This window comes from Amblyomma americanum, chromosome 11 (assembly GCF_052857255.1).
Source record: "Amblyomma americanum isolate KBUSLIRL-KWMA chromosome 11, ASM5285725v1, whole genome shotgun sequence".
NCBI lineage: Eukaryota > Metazoa > Arthropoda > Arachnida > Ixodida > Ixodidae > Amblyomma > Amblyomma americanum.
The window spans coordinates 110709576-110724763 of record NC_135507.1 but is presented as its reverse complement, the minus strand read 5'-3'; the positions used below and the strand labels follow the sequence as shown (position 1 = coordinate 110724763).

The 15188-nt window shown below is 46.1% G+C and overlaps 1 protein-coding gene across 1 annotated transcript in view; it reads right to left on the bottom strand.

The window, feature by feature from the left end:
- Polr1A (RNA polymerase I subunit RpI1) overlaps window positions 1–15188 on the bottom strand; it is a 345140-nt gene that overhangs the window by 38340 nt on the left and 291612 nt on the right. Inside the window, exons 27-28 of the mRNA XM_077642305.1 lie at window positions 6313–6393; window positions 5196–5363 (exon numbers count right to left, since the gene is read on the bottom strand). Coding sequence (XP_077498431.1) covers window positions 5196–5363; window positions 6313–6393 — 249 coding nt within the window. The remainder of the gene's footprint in view (window positions 1–5195; window positions 5364–6312; window positions 6394–15188) is intronic.

The following is a 15188-nucleotide window of genomic DNA, read 5'->3' as shown; positions in this document are numbered from 1 at the left end:
AAATGTTGTCAATTGATGAAAGAAAAATGTTGCACAAAACAGGAGCGACACATGATCCTATGCAGATGCCCTGACGTTGTAAAAACCGTCGGTTGTCAAACTGGATAAAAGTGGCATTAATATAAAACTCTAAAAGTGACATAAAATTATCGACACTAAGGCCAGCTGCATTCTGAAAGGCAATTACGCTGTTTCTCTCAATGCAATCCCTAGCAGCAGTAAGCAGGCGATTGTGTGGTACTGAATAAAATAGATACAGTAGAATCTCGATGATACGATTACGGTTGACACGAATTTCGGGATGATACGAATTTTGAAAGTGTCCCGGACAGTCTACATTGTATAGAATACGTTACAGTTCGGGATTATACGAACAGATTTTCAAGCCCGCACAGATTATACGAACACGCGACCATCCATGCAAGCAAGCGAGCACGCACGGCTCGTCTCTGAAAGGAGCGCAACACCCCCCCTCCCCCCCCCCCCCCTCCCCCCCCCCCCCACCCCCACCCTCTCCCCCTCCGCGCGAATGTTCCGCGGCAGATTTTCAAGCCCGCGCCACTCACGCAGGTCGAGCCAGCACGCGCGGATGCATCGCACTCAGCCCCAGCCCCTGCCACCAATGTCCGGCGGCCGCCGCGGCACCGACCGAACCGGCTGCTAGGCCCACCCATTCTCTTTCGCGTCGTGGGTGATGCCAGTCAGCTGCTGATTGGATCTTGCAAGGTGTCGCAGCTTGTTGCCGCTTGCCGCCCCCCCCCCCTCTTCTCGCCTCCGTTTGCCGCTCCCTGTGCGTTTCATGCTGTGCCTAAACGTGACCAGACAAGGACGCTAGCTAAGTGCACGCCGAAGACCGGATTATTCAAATTCAACATGCCTAGGAAGCGGAAGGCCCTTTCTTTTAAAGAAAAACTCGAAATTTTGAAAGAGGTTGATGAAAACCCAAAGAAAAAACGCCTCGACTTGGCAAATGAGCTAGGACTAGCACCGTCGACGCTCTGCACTATTGTTGGGCAGCAGGAAGTCATTTTGAAGAATGAACAGCACTTCGGTGTCAACGTCAAGCAAGCGAAGATTGCTGCACATGTCCAGCTAGAAGTTCTACTGACGTGGTTTCGCGAGGTGACTGCAGCCGGCGTGAACGTGGACGGCAAAGTGATACGGGAGAAGGCTGACCACATTGCACTTTCTCTTGGCATTGAAAATTTTCAAGGGTCCGGAAGGTGGCTCCATCGCTTTAAAGAAAGGCACGGGCTTGTTTACAAAACTGTTTGCGGAGAGGGTAAGAAAGTGGATTAGACGGTGGTTGGCGACTGGATCGACTCACTGCCGGCGCTGAGCTCGGGGTACGCGCCGAGCGACATTTTCAATGCCGATGAGGCAAGCATCTTTTTCAACCTGCAATCGAGCAAGAGTTTGTGTGTGAAAGGCCAGACTTGTCAAGGCGGCCAGAAAAGTAAGGAAAGAGTCGCATTATGATACATCGTTCTGGCGCACGAAAAACACGGACGAAGGAAGAACAGACACACACCGGCGATTGTGTGTCTGTTCTTCCTTCGTCCGTGTTTTTCGTGCGCCAGAACGATGTATCATAATGCGACTGTGAACCAACTAGCCCAGCTGTCTACGCTTAAGGAAAGAGTGCCTGTACTTTTCTGTTGCAACGCCGATGGTTCGGAAAAAATGACCCTGACCGTCATCGGCAAGCCTAAGCGACCGAGATGCTTTAGATTAGCTGGACGTTTGCCCTGCTTTTACAAGGCTAATAAGAAAGCCTGGATGACTGCGGATTTTTTTCGAGAGTTTATCGGCTTAGATTGGAAAATGTCATCGAAGAACAGAAAAATTTTGCTTTTCGTCGATCAGAGCTCCGCCCGCCCCAAGCAAGTGACCTTAAACAATGTCACAGTTATGTTCTTGCCTGCGAACACGACGACCCACCTGCAGCCGTTGGACGCTGGAATAATTCGGAAAGTAAAACATCACTTCAAGGGCCTTTTAGTGAGGCGATTACTCGCAAAGATTGATCGCAAAGATGAAAATTTGCAGATTAGTCTGCTGGACGCAATTCATTTTCTGGCGATGTCTTGGGACAGTGTGACTACGCAAAGAATCGCGAACTGCTTCCGCTAGTGTGGATTCACGACTGCACTGGTAGCAACTCCGATTGCCGAAGAGACCAGCGACGATTTTTCTATTGAAAGTTGGGAGACACTCGACGTTCAAGCTTCTGCATTTGACTTTGTCACCCGGATGACAACGTTGCAACTTGCGGGTTACGAACCATTGAGGATTTAATTGACGAAAAAGATGAACAATCTTCATCAGACAGCGATGAAGAGGCTGTACCGCTACCATCGATGGCAGAAACCCTCAACGCCCTTGACGTCCTGCGCCGCACCGTCAGCTCCGCCTGCGTGAGCGACGAAACTGCGGCACGGTTTTATTCTTTTCAGGCTGGGCTGATTGGCGAAATGAGCCCAAGAAAGTGCAAACAAGCATTACTGACTTTTTCGGCCGAAAGTAATTGAGCTAATAAACTTCGTTTGATTTCAGTGTTAAACTTGGCTTGTTTTGGATCATACGAATTCGGGATGATACGAATATTTTACGGGGTCCCGCGGAATTTGTATCATCGAGATTCTACTGTACTCAACATTTATAGAGAAAGCATGTCCAATTTGCTGCTCCCCTTCCAAGAAGCTGACAACATCCAATGAATTTTTGATACCAAAAGGATCTGACAGCTTATTTAGGTGCTTCAGCAAAAACCGACTGATGTGCTGCTGCCAAGTGCCTTTTTCGCTAACTATTGTCCTTAACGGGGCATCAGGTTTGTGAGTTTTCATAGCAAATAACACCGATAGGTAATTCGTCCTGGAGTCTGTGATAGCTCTTGTCAGGTTCACGAGGTCCATGGTTTTACAGAGGTTCGCTGCCTCGCCCTTAATACGGGTCGCGAAGGTTTAACTGGAACAAAGTTCTTCTCTATTGCTTGCATTGCTTTTTCGTTGTACAAGCCAGAAGGTAAGACGACGAAGCATCCTTCTTTATCCGCTTGCAGGAGAGAACAGCCGTTGTCCCTGCAGTACGCCACCACCCTGGCCGCCATGGATTTCCCCTTCGCGACGGGTTTCTTCAGCGTGGTCCTTGCGAGGCTATCTACGCCGTCGAGAACACACCTTTCTTCATCTTTTTCCGCTTTCTTTGCTACGCGTCGGTTAAGAGCCAACAACTCATGCATCGGGACACTGGGTTCAAAGCAGTGTTTCGGACCTTTGCCCAGGATGTCTGCAATATCTTTTGAAAGGGTGGCGTCCCCAAGAACCGCTGGTTCCCTTCTCGCTTCTTCTTTTCTAGGTGGCTTCGTACCACTGTGCAGGGTTTGATTAATCATGCACCTCCATAATGTCTCAGTCGTTTGGGCCGCTTGCTGCCGAAGGGTTTCAAATCTGACCTTATCCAAACATTCTGCACCTTCACTTAGGCACGCCACGCTTAACCAGTCCTGCAGCAGTCTCACTTGCCTCCATAGTTCTGCTCTTAAAACTTTGCTAACACGTCTTGCATGTCCTAAAGTTGGTCTAATATTTCCAAAAAAGGCACTCACTTCTGCAGGCACAAGTCCTTTCCTGAGGCAGAAGGCGATGAATCTCACTCTAATTCTAAGCAGAAGTAAGGATAGATTAGCCCGCGAATTGGCCGAAGCATTTTTATAAAACATAGGGGCGACACGTATGTCCGCACCACATCAGTTTCCCTGCGAGATAGCGAATACAGATTATTAAATAGATGATAGCATGCAGTCTGCGCTCCCTAATCTACCAGAAATATTTCACCCACATACGTTCTGGTCCTTCGCTGTGTATAAACGTAGGTTGTGGAAGCCTCACTAAAGTTAGTTGGAGTCGGCACCCGTCCTGTGTACATCTTCCTGTGTCCTTGTTTTTTTGTAGCGCTATAAAGAACTTCGAGAAACTATGCTTCACCAACTAGCCCCACAACGTGTTTTGTTAAGGAAACTCAGTTAGAGTTTCGTCGTTTTCGCATTTCTTGACCATGACCTCAGCCAGAAAAACAGTTGCAATACCTGCTACAGGAAACTGGTCTAAAGATAGCACGCTTCAGACGTTATACGTTTCAAACGGGCATGCAACGAAGTTTCTGTACACTAAGAACAACGCGAGCGCAGCTGCTTCTTTTGCAATAGCGCTCTCCGCCCATGTTATGGCCCCCACCGCTAACACAAGTGCAATTTCCGAAAAAACAAAATTGGCAGTTGTATAATAATCAACACCAGTTGCAATCGCTGGAGCGTTGCAAGAACACGTATAAGTAGCAACGAGGTTTCACTGCCGATGGAAACGGGAGCGCGAATGTCACACGCACACTGCACGCTCAAGACACGAAACGTTCGCACAAAACGCCGACGAACACTCTGCAGCGCACGCCGTACTGAACCAATGGTGAACAGCGCGAATGGTCCTCGGTGAACAGCGACGGTCTCCCGACGGCTCCGAGCAGTGTTGCAGTAGACGAAATGCCCGTGCTATTGTTGTCACCGAGCGCGTTCAAAGCTGAGCACGCAAAAAGATTTTTGCGCTAAATTCCACCTTGAGATATGGGTGAACGGCGTCAACGTCAGCCTGTGAGCACTACCGAAAACAAACTCGAGCAGTTACGCCTATGCCGCACCTCAAATGGCACGCCGCGGACTGCTGCTGCCGCCCAGTTTGTAAACAAGCTGCCCGAACAAGATGGGCTCCCAATGCAGAAAAAGCACGTGACTTCCTGCACTTTTTTCTCTCATGTTGTTGTATGGGAAGGACCTCTCCTGAGTTTTCCTTCCTCCATGGAGGAAACGGTTTAGTAGGTTTCCAACTGAAAGCCTGAATAGTTCCAAAAATAGTTATAATAATCAATTACCAACTAGCCCAACAAGAAGTTCTCTTAAGTTGTTTTCCCATGATCGTGTAGGTTGCCATCCGAAAGCATGAATGGTTCCAAAAACAGTTGTTTTCTTTCTGGCGCAGCTAAGGTACAATACTGATCAATTTGAGACTGGCGTAGCAAAATGAAAATGTATAAGAATGACACAGCTGGAGCACCAACCACTGCTCACTACAAACATGTGGACACAACGGAGTGGAACGATCACGTTCATTACAGCCTAGCCCTTCCCTAATAATCCTCACCACAAAGTTGACACCCTCGGTACGAAGCATCTTGCCGCAGCCTGATGTGTCCCTGGTGTCTTTGACAAGGAAGGCTCGGGAAATGTTGGGCACTGCGTGGAAGACAGCTCGGGCGGACTCTTCTTCCACCAGGGAGGCCAGGTCAAACCGGCTCCCTTCCAGCGCCAGCTGCAAAACCATGTGACAAGGTGAACGCAGGGCATGCTTGCCTCTCACACTCATTCTCTACACAGCACTGATGTCACATGGAAAGGCCTGCCAACCTAATGACCGAAGCCTGTTGCACTTTGCTGCCGAAGGCCCTAAATGGGCATTACTAGGGGAAGGGGGAACCAAAATGGAACCTTGCACATTTTTACGCACACACTTGACCGCAGTCAACAACCAGCATACACATAAAAAGGAAAACAACGAGAATAAATATTCTACACGACAAAACAATGGTTAATATGATGATGTTTCAAGAGTATTAACAAAAGACGACTGGCCAGCAACCATAGCTAAAACCAATATGGGCAAGCTGTTCAAAATGACATGACAAGAAGTGGTGTTAGTCCGTGCAAAGACAACTTTAACCTTGAAAGGATGATCCAAACGTGATGAAATACAAGGTATGCCGGATGAAAAAAGCACCATTGAAGAAAGGCGAAGCATGAGAGAGATTATGCAGAAAAGACACGCATTGGAAGGGGTAATAAATTTGTTACTAGATTATTGCCTCAAGGTCAAGAAAATAATTTCTAACATTCAATTGACAAACATCAATGGGGAGAGAATTCCCTGCTCAAGGGACAGATGGTTTGATTTATGGAGGTTTAACGTCCCAAAGCAACTCAGGTTATGAGGGACGCCGTAGTGAAGGGCTCCGGAAATTTCGACCACCTGGGGTTCTTTAACGTGCGCTGACATCACACAGCACACGGGCCTCTAGAATTTCCCCTCCATCAAAATTCGACCGGCGCAGCCGGGATCGAAGCCGCGTCTTTCGGGCCAGCAGCCGAGTGCCATAACCACTCAGCCACCGCGGCGGCCTAAGGGAAAGATAGGACAAGCATTTCTGACCAGGCTTGCAGACACCAAGAAGAGTCAATCACAACCCCAAAGGAGCCACACAGACCTGGAACGTGAAGGTGCACCACTCCTCCTTGACGTCGTCGTAGTCGTACTCCAGCACCCAGCTGTTGTACTTCACCACCGCCTGTTGCAAAGGCCAACAAACAAAAAACAGACACAGCACAGTTACAGTTAAACTAAGTAAATCGTTGATTTAACCAAGTATCGTAACTAAGTAAATCCTTGATTTAACCAAGTATCGTAACCAAGTAAATCCTTGATTTAACCAAGTATAGTATTTTTCACAACTTCGTGTCCACAGAACATCATGTACGTTTAGTCCCAGAGACCAGTGCCCTCCTTAAAAGAGGGCACTAGTCTCTGGGATCAAAAGATGACCCAAAAATGAATTTTCTAAAAATAGCATTCTTGAAATTTAAAGCTACTAATCTCCAAAATTTACCAACCTTTCTTTCCTGGAATAGGTACTTTGAACACAACATTGAATGTAAATCACTGTATGGGTTGAAATTCGGACGCCAGGCTGTTATGGTATATTGATACCTCAGCATCTAGGACACATAGAGGCACATTTTTTTTTTTTTTGCCAACGGAAGCTGAAGGTGCACTGTCTGCAATGTTCCAAAGCAGAGCTATTTCATTAGGCTTCAAATTTTTTTTTTTTTTTTTTGCAAAATTTATGAATGCCCAATAGGCACGCTTCGAATGTTGATATTCTAAGTGCTATGAAATTACTAATAAAGGTAAAATGGGAAAACTGCTTTGAACACTCACTCATTACTAATTGGACTATGTAGCCATGCAATCAAAATTTTACTGAGTCATGTTCTTTGTGTCAAAGTATTGATCAATGACTAATTAAAATTATCTCATGCACCAATTAATTCACAGGAAAACCTGCATAAGAAACTGAGGAAGATGCCTTCGTTTCATAAGGATTAGCCTAAAAATAAGGAAAATAGACCAGCATTCCCCGTCAAAGGAACAGAACACTTTGTCTGGGGCAGTGATTTTTGGGGCTCTGATCCCTTCTTGGGTCGCCCACTAATAAGCCTTTGGAGAAATCGACTGACTGGAAGAGACGTGTGTTTTTTGCAGACTTTTTCTAAAACCTGAGCTGTCCCACAACTTCATGGCGCCACTCACTTTTTGTGCCGCACTGCACCATAACAATGCGGTAAATGTGTTAACCATCTCATTTTTTTCGGAACAACGAAAAGATTGATGTCTAACATGTTCGATGCCATAAAATTTGTTACAAACACTGTAGAGTCCAGCATGCCTGCTATCGCGTTTTCTGAAGCCGGCATTACCTCGCTCATTGAACACCTTAAAACTTCATCATCGGCCGGCGTCGACGAAATTAACTCCAAAATACTGCGCAACACTAATAATATTTCTGCAATGTACTTATTGTTATTGTTTTCACAGTCGCTTTCTACAGGTTCCATTCCGGATGACTGGAAAGTGGGAAAGGTCATTCCCGTCTTTAAGTCCGGTAACAAAGATTCTCCTTTAAATTACCGTCCGATATCATTAACCAGCATACCTTGCAAAATCATGGAACACGTCATCTATTCTCAAATCATGGACTTTCTTGACGTTATCAACTTCTTTCATCCCTCACAACACGGGTTTCGCAAGGGTTTGTCATGTGAAACTCAACTGGCCGTCTTTCTTCATGACGTTCACTCTAACCTCGACCTAAATTTACAAACTGACGCTATTTTTCTAGACTTTGCTAAAGCATTTGATAAAGTTCCCCACAGGCGTTTACTGCTAAAACTAACCATGCTAAAACTGCATCCTAACGTCTTATTGTGGATCGAAGAATTCCTTTCTAAGCGCTCCCAGTTTGTTCTCGTTAATAGCCAGAGTTCCAACCCTCTTCCAGTAACATCAGGCGTACCCCAAGGTTCTGTACTTGCTCCCCTCCTATTCTTAATCTACATAAACGACTTACCCTCAAACCTGGTTTGCAATGTTCGTCTGTTTGCAGACGACTGCGTTATTTACCACACGATTTCCAACACCTTTGACCAATCACAGCTGCAAAACGACATTGACACAGTGCATGCCTGGTGCGATGACTGGCTAATGTCGCTTAATCCTAATAAATGTAAACTCGTATCTTTTCACCGCCGGCGTAACCCCCATATTTTCTCTTACTCCGTTGCTAACGTTCCACTAGAATCTGTATACTCATACAAGTACCTAGGTGTCACCTTGTGCCAGGATCTCTCCTGGCGCTCTCATGTAACGAACATCGTCGCATCAGCTAACCGGTCATTGGGTTTTTTGAAACGTCACCTACGGCACGCCCCTCAAAGTATTAAACTTCTCGCCTACCAATCACTAATTCGACCAAAACTAGAATACGCATCTGCTATCTGGAGCCCGCAACAAGCATATCTCATCAGTTCACTAGAATCTGTCCAAAATCGCGCCACGAGGTTCATTCATTCTGCCTATTCATACGACATCAGTGTATCGTCACTTAAACGACAATCAGGTTTATCAACTCTTGCCCATCGTCGTCGCATTGCTTCTCTTAGTCTGTTTCATAAGTTTTTTTACAGTTCCCTCGGACAACCACCCTACATCACACCGCCCGCTCGCATATCTCATCGCACCGGCCATCCACTGCAAGTGTCATGCCAACGCTCCCGCACCGTCACTTTTTCCGCATCCTTTTTTCTTCGCACTGCTAAAGACTGGAATGGCCTTCCCCACGACGTTGATGCCATCACCTGCCAATCAAGTTTTGTGAACAATTTAAATATGCATTTCATAAATATCATGTAAGCAACCATATTCAACCCATATTTGTACTCCCACCCCTTATGTAACACCCCCAAAGTGGGGTCTTTAAGGTAATAAAGTGAAGTGAAGTGAAGTGAAGACTACTTCTACGGACAGTTTTTTTATCAGTGCGTGCACCAGTTTTTATGTAGGCTGATTCTGGAAACAATGATCCGCAAAAGCAATGGCAACTGCACATTGGAAGAAATGATGTGCCGAAGACTAATTTAAATTTCACCCACAGACAGTAATTAGACATTTTTAATATAAAGTAGCCACCATTTGTCTCGATACCCAAAGATATTACAGCACAGTGGTGCATGCCTCATCAATGAAAGCTTTAGTGGACCGTGATCAACACTTTTTCCAGTAAATGCGAAAGACAGTGGCATCGCCTCATGACAACCTTCAGCGATGTGGAGAGTGCACTGCTTTACATTGAAGGGTGCACTGAACAGACAGTAAGCTTTAATAAAAGGTCAGAAAGAGTCCTGAAAGAAAAAAAAAAACACTGCATTCACACAAACTAGTGACATTTTACCTAGAAGTGTTGCACTGCAAGATGGCACTTCAGTTTAATGGGAGACGTGGGTCTTTAAATGATAAAAAAAAAAAATGAGAAAATTTCGATTTTGCAAAAATGGCATCTTTGGGATCAGCCCCTGCCTACAAAGTTTCAAGGTCTAACTTTGACCTCAAGCTACGGGAATATCTAAGTATTTTGTGCCTGCGAAGCCCGGCAATGGCGATTTTGGAGCGAAATACAGCAGGACTTTGCGCCCGTCTTCCCACAACCGCATCCTCAATGGCCACCATCTTGGTTTTGTTTAATAGCTGGGCCCCTTCTCCACTAACTGGTATTACTAACTACTCTGAAATATTCTTGGAACGTCTGCATTCCGCTGTTTTTTTTTAGACAACTACAATGACCTGCGCTCATGTTTCCAGCTTCATGTTTTTTGCCAACAAGACTGGCCTTACGGAAGTTTTTATTATGTGTTTGTGGTGCGATTTCAATTAATTTTATACCGCTGAATTCAGAAAGAACTAAACTGTGCAGCTATGCTGTTTTCCTTTGGCTGAGTCAAACATTTCTATTTCTGTGAGCCATAATGTCACCTAACTGCAACTTCACAATTATGGTGCTTTGGCAAAATTTACCATTTTTATATGATGATCTACTTCAACAATATAAATAGCAAAGCTGCAGACGGCAGGTCATTGGCTACAGCTCCATTTAAATTGAAAAAAAAATGCAGAAAGAAAGTGTCAACGACCATTAAGAGTTTAACTAATTAGGCTTCTTTTTTTTTCCCCTGTAATATGGAAACTGTTTGTATACTGAAACTAAGTATAGTTTTGAAAACAGAAAAAAGGAACACATACAAACACCTAATTTCATTACGATACCTTTAATAATAAAAATGCTCATCTAAAGACCCGCGTCTTCCCTTAAGAAGAGGGCTTATACCTCTGTCACACGGCCAGTTTCAATGGCCGTCGAGTCAAGTACCTTCGAAATTCTCAATCGCCATCGAACTCGAACGAGTTGTGTCGCTGCTACGCGGAAAATTTCAATGGCCATTGAAATGGTTCACGTGTCTTACGCCAAGCTTGTGTGGTGCCACAATCGCTACTTTGGATTTTGCAAAAATAACAAATATTTGATAAATGTATACTAAATGCTGAAATACATGCATACGCGCAAGTTGTTCAAAACCCTTTTAATTGCACGTACGCGACGGACATATGCAGACACTGCTGTAGCCACTCTAATACAAGACGTGCCAAAACCAAGCCAGTCCAAGTGCGTCGGAGCGCTGCTTCGTCAGGCTTAAGACCTGGGAACTCGCCTTTATATATGAGAAAAAAAAGCTATTTGTGTCTTGAACCCTTATGCGAGGGTAAGAATGGGCAAATTGAAGGCGAATACAACAATTTACAACAGGACATTGCTTTGAGAGATTAGCGACGAAGCTGTTATCGCTGTGAAGCGGGCCGGCAGGGTGCCGCCATGTTGTCAAAGCTAAGTATGCAAGCAACGCAAAGACCACAATGCAAAATTAATGCGCTTAATGTGCTTAAAACCAGTCTGATACAATTTTAAAATTATTGCACAGACTGCTTTTGCATTAAAGTTTAGGTGAATAATGTTTGTTCATGCTTTTGTACCGCGAATGTATTGTGGACGAAAGTGTGCATGGCGTCGCTCAAAGCAACGCTAGCAACCTTGCGCAATGCTCGAGGGCCCTCGAAATCTTGATAGAGTTCCGCGCTGCTCCGTTAACTTGATGGACTATTGATTCGATGGCCATTGAAACTGCCCGTGTAGCAGCGCTCGATCGCCTTTGAATCGATAGGCTATCAGTTCGAGGACCTTTGAAATGCCTGTGTGACAGGGGCATTAGTCCGGCTGGTTGATGGAAATGACTTAACAGCACTAACAGACTTGTTTGTGTTCTCTTCCGTCCTGTCTGTTAGTAGTGTTCAGTCTCAATCTTTTTAGCTCCACTATAAACTGGTGACAGCATTCGGTCCCTTTAAGGGAAGATGCAGTGCTGAAAATGGTAGAAAAAATACGAAAATTTCAATTTTTCAAAAATGCAAATTTGGGTTCAATGTAGTCTAAAGTACCTATCTTAACATGTTCCAATCAGCTACTAGCCCGCATTAACGAGTCTAGATATGGCTGCCTGGGGTTCTGCGCATGTGTCCACGCACACATGTTTTGGAGCAAAAATAGCATCACATATTTCAGCACTAAAGCTTGCTGCTCACCTGAATGCATTCCGGTGCATGCTTTTATATCTCTGAACCGCCCACCACAAACATGTTGTAGCGCCTAGCCAGCCATAACGAGTGGATGTGGGTGCTTGGAGTTCTGCCCGCGTGGCCAGGCGCATGTTTTGGAGCATAAATAGCATCACATAACTCAGCACTAAACCTCACTGCTCACGTGAATGCATTCGGGTACATGCTTTTATTTTTCTGAACCGCCTACCTCAAACATGTAGTAGTGCCTAGCCAGCCATAACGAGTCTGGATGTGGGTGCTTGGTGTTCTGCCCGCGTGGCCAGGCGCATGTTTTGGAGCATAAATAGCATCACATAACTCAGCACTAAACCTCACTGCTCACGTGAATGCATTCCGGTACATGCTTTTATTTTTCTGAACTGCCCACCACAAACATGTAGTGGTGCCTAGCCAGCCATTACGAGTCTGGATGTGGTTGCTTGGTGTTCTGCCCGCGTGGCCAGGCGCATGTTTTGGAGCATAAATAGCATCACATAACTCAGCACTAAACCTCACTGCTCACGTGAATGCATTCCGGTACATGTTTTTATTTTTCTGAACCGCCCACCACAAACATGTAGTAGTGCCTAGCCAGCCATTACGAGTCTGGATGTGGGTGCTTGGTGTTCTGCCCGCGTGGCCAGGCGCATGTTTTGGAGCATAAATAGCATCACATAACTCAGCATTAAAGCTCGCTGCTCATGTGAATGCATTCCGGTGCATGCTTTTATTTTCTGAACCGCCCACCACAAACATGTTGTAGTGCCTAGCCAGCCATAACGAGTCTGGATGCGGGTGCTTGGTGTTCTGCTCGCGTGGCCAGGCGCATGTTTTGGAGCATAAATAGCATCACATAACTCAGCACTAAACCTCACTGCTCACGTGAATGCATTCCGGTACATGCTTTTATTTTTCTGAACCGCCCACCACAAACATGTAGTAGTGCCTAGCCAGCCATAACGAGTCTGGATGTGGGTGCTTGGTGTTCTGCCCGCGTGGCCAGGCACATGTTTTGGAGCATAAATAGCATCACATAACTTAGCACTAAAGCTCGCTGCTCACGTGAATGCATTCTAGTACATGCTTTTATTTTTCTGAACCGCCCACCACAAACATGTAGTAGTGCCTAGCCAGCCATAACGAGTCTGGATGTGGGTGCTTGGTGTTCTGCCCGCGTGGCCAGGCACATGTTTTGGAGCATAAATAGCATCACATAACTTAGCACTAAAGCTCGCTGCTCACGTGAATGCATTCCGGTACATGCTTTTATTTTTCTGAACCGCCCACCACAAACATGTAGTAGTGCCTAGCCAGCCATAACGAGTCTGGATGTGGGTGCTTGGTGTTCTGCCCGCGTGGCCAGGCACATGTTTTGGAGCATAAATAGCATCACATAACTTAGCACTAAAGCTCGCTGCTCACGTGAATGCATTCCGGTACATGCTTTTATTTTTCTGAACCACCCACCACGAACATGTAGTAGTACCTAGCCAGCCATAACGAGTCTGGATGTGGGTGCTTGGTGTTCTGCCCGCGTGGCCAGGCGCATGTTTTGGAGCATAAATAGCATCACATAACTTAGCACTAAAGCTCGCTGCTCACGTGAATGCATTCTAGTACATGCTTTTATTTTTCTGAACCGCCCACCACAAACATGTAGTGCCTAGCCAGCCATGAGTTTAGATGTGGCTGCTAGGGGTTCTGCCTGCGTGGCCGAGAGCACATGTTTTGGAGCATAAATAGCATTACATAACTCAGCACTAAAGCTCGCTGCTCATGTGAATGCATTCCGGTACGTGCTTTTACTTCTGTGAACCAGCCACCACAAACATGTACCGCCTAGCCAGCCATGAGTTTAGATGTGGCTGCTAGGGGTTCTGCCTGCGTGGCCAGGAGCACATGTTTTGGAGCATAAATAGCATCACATAACTCAGCACTAAAGCTCACTGCTCACATGAATGCATTCCGGTATATGCTTTTATTTTTCTGAACCGCCCACCACAAACATGAGGTAGTGCCTAGCTAGCCACAACGAGTCTAGATGTGGGTGCTTGGTGTTCTGCCCGCATGGCCAGGCACACGTTTTGGAGCATAAATAGCATCACATAACTCAGCACTAAAGCTCGCTGCTCACGTGAATGCATTCCGGTATATACTTTTATTTTTCTGAACTGCCCACCACAAAAGTGTAGTGCCTAGCCAGCCATGAGTTTAGATGTGGCTGCTAGGGGTTCTGCCTGCGTAGCCAGGAGCACATGTTTTGGAGCATAAATAGCATCACATAACTCAGCACTAAAGCTCGCTGCTCACGTGAATGCATTCCGGTACATGCTTTTATTTTTCTGAACCACCCACCCCAAACATGTAGTAGTGCCTAGCCAGCCATTACGAGTCTGGATGTGGGTGCTTGGTGTTCTGCCCGCGTGGCCAGGCGCATGTTTTGGAGCATAAATAGCATCACATAACTCAGCATTAAAGCTCGCTGCTCACGTGAATGCATTCCAGTGCATGCTTTTATTTTCTGAACCGCCCACCACGAACATGTTGTAGTGCCTAGCCAGCCATAACGAGTCTGGATGCGGGTGCTTGGTGTTCTGCCCGCGTGGCCAGGCGCATGTTTTGGAGCATAAATAGCATCACATAACTCAGCACTAAATCTCGTTGCTCACGTGAATGCATTCCGGTACATGCTTTTATTTTTCTGAACCGCCCACCACGAACATGTTGTAGTACCTAGCCAGCCATAACGAGTCTGGATGTGGGTGCTTGCTGTTCTGCCCACGTGTCCAGGCGCATGTTTTGGAGCATAAATAGACTCACATAACTTAGCACTAAAGCTCGCTGCTCACGTGAATGCATTCCGGTACATGCTTTTATTTTTCTGAACCGCCCACCACAAACATGTAGTGCCTAGCCAGCCATGAGTTTAGATGTGGCTACTAGGGGTTCTGCCCGCTTGGCCAGGAGCACGTGTTTTGGAGCATAAACAGCATCACATAACTCAGCACTAAAGCTCGCTGCTCATGTGAATGCATTCCGGTACGTGCTTTTACTTCTCTGAACCACCCACCCAAACATGTACCGCCTAGCCAGCCATGAGTTTAGATGTGGCTGCCAGGGGTTCTGCCTGCGTGGCCGGGAGCACATGTTTTGGAGCATAAATAGCATCACATAACTCAGCACTAAAGCTCGCTGCTCATGTGAATGCATTCCGGTACATGCTTTTACTTCTCTGAACCACCCACCCAAACATGTACCGCCTAGGCAGCCATGAGTTTAGATGTGGCTGCCAGGGGTTCTGCCTGCGTGGCCGGGAGCACATGT